The sequence below is a fragment of the Neolamprologus brichardi genome, chromosome 3, assembly GCF_056152115.1.
Source record: "Neolamprologus brichardi isolate AB-2024 chromosome 3, ASM5615211v1, whole genome shotgun sequence".
Classification (NCBI taxonomy): Eukaryota; Metazoa; Chordata; class Actinopteri; order Cichliformes; family Cichlidae; genus Neolamprologus; species Neolamprologus brichardi.
In genome coordinates this window covers 44,508,321-44,514,417 of record NC_142106.1, presented here as the reverse complement: position 1 = coordinate 44,514,417, position 6,097 = coordinate 44,508,321, and the positions used below count along the sequence as shown (strand labels likewise).

The window sequence follows — 6,097 nt, the reverse complement described above, 5'->3', positions numbered from 1 at the left end:
TCTGCCATCTATAATCCAGTTTTGAGTTCCCTCCCCAGACGTCTTAATGCCCACTCACATCTCAGGAAATCACATGATAGAGTGGGGCCAGGTTTCACAATGAGCTCTCAGGAAACCCTGGCTGATTGTGACCCACACCCGCACAACCCCACACAACTAGGCTCATGTGATTAGGTAGAGGATCATCAGGGGGTCCTTTGTCCCTCTTTGGGGGGATACTCCCACTGGGTTTAAATCTGGGACTCTCTGCCATTTGACCCTTAGAACTGAAGAAGCTTCTCGGATGAGAGGTGAAACGTCTTCAAGTAACTTAAAGAAGTCCAGACGCTTTTCTTTTCCAAGCTCCTTAGACTACGATGACCTGGATGAGTGAGAACCTTCACAGACATCTTGTGTCCTGTGTTTAGTGCTGTGTTTTGCTTCCCCCTCGTCTCATTAAGTCAGATTGGTCCCAGCTGTGTTTCCCATTCTCTTTTTACTTCCTTGTGTATTTTCCTCTGCCCTTTGTCGTGCCGTACCCTCACAGTGCTGTGTTTTTCCCTTTGTGTTCCTGGCCAATTCTTAGTTTTCAGTTCCTGATTTTATTTCTACTCTGAGTTTCTTGTTTTTGTTCATGTGTCAAGTTTAGTTTCATTTTTGATGTTACAGTTTTTTCCCAGCAAATAAAGCTAGAATAAAGCTGTTGAGTTCACCTGTTTGTGTTCGAGTCCTGCACTCCGGTCCGATATTCTGCCTGCCACACAGCTACTCATGACACTGGCTATGAGTCTTTTACAGTACTGGGGAGGAATTTTGGCCCACTCTTCCAAAGAGTCCAACTTTTGTCTAGTCAGTCAAATTTGGTTGGGCAGGCACTCCTGCGATTGTACCTGTTCCATGTTTTCACCATTTTTGGACAATGGCTCCCACTGTGGTTCACTGGAGTTTGACAGCTTTAGAAATGGCTTCAAAACCTTTTTACAGACTGAGAGAGCTCTGTTACTTGAATTTCCTTGGACTGCGGCATGATGTCTGACCTTTGAAGATTTCTTGGGGTTGGGGGGATTTGGAAACTGCATTTGTTTACTTTTTTGTGTTATTATTGTCTAATATTGAAAAATTGTTTGATGATCTGAAACATTTAAGTGTGAAGAACATAAAACATTAAAAACTTCTTATTTAATTAACCCACTCCGCGCTAATGATGATTGTGTTCATATCTTTGAGGGAGAGAGAGGTTGGTGGTGATAGGGATTTCCAGTACTGAAGATATGTTCCACTTTAATGCTCTGTGTTCATTGATATAATGGGAAAAGAAGGACTTCTTGATAGATCCCACAACTTCTCAAAGTTTTAATCCACAGGAAAGGTCTTGGAAGTCTAGAGAAGCTGCAATCCACCTGGAAATGATCCAAGCCACTGAATTGCTAACCTTACAGGCTGCTGGAGACTGACCCAGAACACCTCCAGGCATCCCAATTTATACTGTCTATTCTTGTGTAAAGCAGAAAAGTGTAAAGGGCTTTTGGTCTAAGTGTAGAAACACAGGACCTTATGAGGTTCTCTTTGAACCCCTCAAAACCAAATTAAAATTATTTCAAATGTTCTGATGTTTGTGTGTTTAGCTCAGAACGTGAGTGGAGTGTGGTTTGAAAAACTACCCGCCCCCTTCCCTTACACAGCACTGTAAAAGACTCATTGCCAGCGAACGCTCGACTGCAGTTGTTGTTGTTGTTAAGGGTGGCCCAACCAGTTATTAGGTTCATTAGGTTATTAGGGGCAAAGACGTTTTCACACAGGACCATGTAGGTTTTCTGTTCTTATAAATAAACACCTTCATTTGGAAAAGGCATTTTTTTTAAGTTTGTGTTATCTCTTTCTAACATCTAAAGTTTTTGATTTATTGTTGATTAAAAAGAAAGATGATCGCCACACAAGTAGTAGATCAGGAAAAGCTCTGTTTTAGCACTCTGAACTTTAAAAAACGTTTTTAACACATAAGGCTGAATGTCAAGTCCTTTTACCCCCTCAGCTTTGATGGCAGGGGGCGGCCAGGGGGACCTAAATCTCTCTCTACGCCACGTTACTTGACAGAGCCAATCATGTTCTGCAGTGTGATGGTGATGAACCAATCAGACCTGTCAGATGTGGCAAAATGTAGGACAAGCTGGCGTTTTTAAATCTGAGAAGTATACTGCTGCTTCATTAGGTGTGGACTGCTGTACTGAAGAAGGAGACAAGATGAAGATGTTCTTTGTGAATGTTTTCCTGCTCTGCTCTTTATGTAAGTAAAACAAATTTACTTGTGTAAACTTTTGATCTTCATTTGTGTGAAACTGAGTCTGTCTGAATTATTTCAGGTGCAGCACAGTTAAGTGACGTCTCTCAGCCTGAATCTTTGAAAACAGTGAAGATTGGCGACTCAGCTACTATTAAATGCTTCATAAAGAGCGCATCAAAGAAAACCGTGTGGTACAAGGTGACTACAGGGAGGAAACTACAGCTGGTGGTAAAAACTAATTCTCAGTATAATGTGAGAGAGTTCAGTGATGAATTTGTTAACCGTTCTTCAGTTAAATTTGACATGACTAACAATCATCTGACCATAAATAAAACATCATGGGAAGATGTTGGAACATACTTCTGTGGATTTGTGAAATGGAAAGAATTTCAGCCCAAACATAAAAGTATATCAAAACAGTACATTTGGTTTTCACAGTGCAAGGCAGAGTAAATAATTGAAGAATCATACATTAGTGAGAAGCTGGTAGTTAAATGTGACAGTCCATGAAAAGCTGGTTTTAAAATCCGAAGGATACAAAAATATGAATTCAGCCTACAAAGAGGTGAAGTTGAGGAAATGTACTAAACTTCTTTGATTATAGTTTGAATGCTTGTATGCACCACTGAACAGAGATATACTACCTATGAGCGTTGCAAGACATTCGTAAGCCATTATTTGTCATAGCTTGGTCATATTCCCCTGATGAAACTTTGATGTTCTGTTGTCAGGGTTTGAGTGTAGAGTAAATTACAGCGTCGCCATTGGCTTTTACTGTAGGTTGTCTGGGCCTGATACTACTGTGAGCCAAACTCACAGATGTATAGATGACTGCATCACCAGTCTGTGAAAAAAGGAAATTCCAATAAATAAATTTATAATAAATATAGTCATGTCCTGACAAACAAATTAAAATATGTGAAATAATCTATTGCTGTTTGATGACTGGGATAGGCCATCATGGGTGGATGGACTAAGACAAACTCTCACCTGATCGCCTTCATCGGCCGCTTCTGTGAAAAAAACACAAACATTAAAAGATACCTATAGTTAGTAGTTACTGCAGAATAACAGAATGTGGATCTCGTCCTGCATAAAGTTTTACACACCTGCAGATTTTTTCATTCTTGTCTTGCAAAATGTCACTACAAGGAGGAGCATCACAGTTCCAAGAACCATGTTTGACAGCATCAGTGCAATAACAGTCGGACTCAGTGATATGATTTCAGTGTCTGCTGTCAACATGATACATGATTTAACATTTAATAAACACACATTTACTGATTTAGACAACACTAATTGCGATTAACTAGATTTAATGTAGGATTTGGCTACTTAATGTTACCACAAGCATTTTGTTTTCTACACAAATGGGTCAAACAGCAGTGAAATAGATAAAGATACATGAAGTATATGGTATATTTAGATTTTTGTTCTTTTTACCACTTGCTGTGATAACCTGGTGCAAAGTGAAAACCTTATCTCATCTCTGATCTCTTCAAAGCTACCACATTTTCTTGACAAACACTTACATGGAGAAGATGATCTGTCACTTGACTGGAGTGGGCGGTTTGTGGGTTTTTTTTATTTTTAAAGCGTTTAATTAGATCTGACTTTCTGTGGACACCATAAGTACTTCACATGGACTCAGTTAAAAATAAATACATTTAAAAAACTGAACTGATCTGTTTTTCACCCTCCCATTTATATATGTTAGGGTAAATACAAATAATCAGGTGGCAAAATAGTTTTTAAAAATTTGGACTTTCTGTTTCAGTGAAGGTTTTCTAACTTAGAACTAATGTATGGCAATGTTTGTACATTAAAGTGAAAGTAAAAACTTTAAAAATGCACTGCAAGTGTCTTACCATGAATGATTGTTGTCCCATTTCCAAGCAGTATTTGTCCACATGCATTGACAGCACAGTAGTAGACCCCAGCGTCATCCCAGCTCCTGACGACAAAGTTGTACTCGCAGGTAGTTCGTCCTCTGTCAGTTCTCTGGGAGATGTTGTTCTTATTGTCAGAGCAATAAATCATCTCTGGAGCAGAATGATCCGAGTTTTTCAGCCACATGAAACTAGTGAGTTCTGCTGTGCATTGAGCAGAGTGAACAGAACAGCTGAGAGTCACAGAGTCTCCGGACCTCACTGACTTTGATTCTGGCTGCTGGACGACAGAGTCGCTGATTGTCTTTGCACCTTGGAAAACAAACCATTTGGACTGTGATTGTTAGCATTGTGTTCATATTCAGTTGAAATTATGAGAAAACCAAACATGTCCAAACATACCTGTCAACATCAGAAATGTTCCTGACCCAAACTGAACCTCACTTATGTGTAAGACTCCACAGAAGTATGTTCCAACATCTTCCCATGATGTTTTATTTATGGTCAGATGATTGTTAGTCATGTCAAATTTAACTGAAGAACGGTTAACAAATTCATTACTGAACTCTCTCACATTATAGTAAGAATCAGCTTTAACCACCAGCTGTAGTTTCCTCCCTGTAGTCACCTTGTACCACACAGTTTTGGTCGATGCGCTCTTTACGGAGCATTTAATAGTAGCTGAGTCGCCGATCTTCACTGTTTTCAAAGATTCAGGCTGAGAGACGTCACTTAACTGTGCTGCACCTGAAATTATTCAGACAGACTCAGTTTCACACAAATGAAGATCAAAAGTTTACACAAGTAAATGTGTTTTACTTACATAAAGAGCAGAGCAGGAAAACATTCACAAAGGACATCTTCATCTTGTCTCCTTCTTCAGTACAGCAGTCCACACCTAATGAAGCAGCAGTATACTTCTCAGATTTAAAAACGCCAGCTTGTCCTACATTTTGCCACATCTGACAGGTCTGATTGGTTCATCACCATCACACTGCAGAACATGATTGGCTCTGTCAAGTAACGTGGCGTAGAGAGAGATTGAGGTCCCCCTGGCCGCCCCCTGCCATCAAAGCTGAGGGGGTAAAAGGACTTGACATTCAGCCATGTGTGTTTATAAACATCAGTGCTAAAACAGAACTTTTTTTCCATAGTTTGGTGATCATTTGTATTCTTAGTTAAATACAAATAAAAAATGTAAGTGATCAGTATGCAGAGAAATGCAGTTTGAATTGTGGAAATGTCTGTTCTAATGTTTGGATTTTCGTCTGCATACATGAGCCATAATCAACCTTTTGTATTCATGTGCTGGATTGAGAAGATAAGGACTGTGTCGCCAACCCATCATTATACTTTTGAACAGCGGTTAAACACAGAATGATAAAGATAATTATGTTTAAGTTGACCGTTTTATATTGTGAAAAATTAATAATGATGACAGGCTTAATTCAGGCTGCTCAAAGCCTGTGTACAAAATGCCTTCAGAGGTGTGCGTATGTGTGTGTGTGTGTGTGTGTGTGTGTACTTGTTTTCATGACATCTTAGGACAATTTTATGATAACACACTCACAAAATGAGGACGCTCAGAAAAATGAGGACATTTTTGAGGTCCTCATTTTTCTGAGCCTTCTAAAGTGTTCTAGAGGCTCCCAACATGCTCCCAAACCAAAAATCTCGAAAGTCCTGAAACATCACAATTTTATGAAAAAGTGTGTTTAAGTGTGTTTAGCGTTTTTCCTCATTTTCAGTTTTCGCACCTACTGGCCAGTTTTGGAACTTAACACACTTTAAACACACTTTCAGTGACGTCACTCTGCGAGTCCTCATATTGTAGGTGTGTCAGACACAATAACACATTTGACCCATGTTATACCCTTCTGGGGCTTAGCGGACACATGCGTGGACAGCACCTTTTAGCTCTTATGTCCACAGTCGTATTCAATGTTGA

At 39.5% G+C, this 6,097-nt stretch overlaps 1 protein-coding gene across 1 annotated transcript; it reads right to left on the bottom strand.

Moving 5' to 3' along the window:
* Positions 1–2,987: 2,987 nt before the first annotated feature.
* LOC102783483 (uncharacterized) lies at positions 2,988–5,015 on the bottom strand. The gene is made up of 6 exons (XM_087837726.1): positions 4,973–5,015; positions 4,552–4,896; positions 4,129–4,461; positions 3,370–3,495; positions 3,251–3,273; positions 2,988–3,104 (listed from the first exon to the last, which is right to left on the bottom strand). The coding sequence occupies exons 1-6, from the start codon at positions 5,013–5,015 to the stop codon at positions 2,988–2,990; spliced, it is 987 nt and encodes a 328-aa protein (XP_087693852.1).
* Between the last annotated feature and the right edge of the window lie 1,082 nt (positions 5,016–6,097).

Bases quoted from the DNA above. Each gene is read 5' to 3' on its own strand.
- LOC102783483 (XM_087837726.1), bottom strand. From the start codon at position 5,015: ATGAAGATGTCCTTTGTGAATGTTTTCCTGCTCTGCTCTTTAT. The intron at 4,897-4,972 runs GTAAGTAAAACA...GAATAATTTCAG, and splicing joins TTTCCTGCTCTGCTCTTTAT to GTGCAGCACAGTTAAGTGAC. The intron at 4,462-4,551 runs GTATGTTTGGAC...TTGTTTTCCAAG, and splicing joins AACATTTCTGATGTTGACAG to GTGCAAAGACAATCAGCGAC.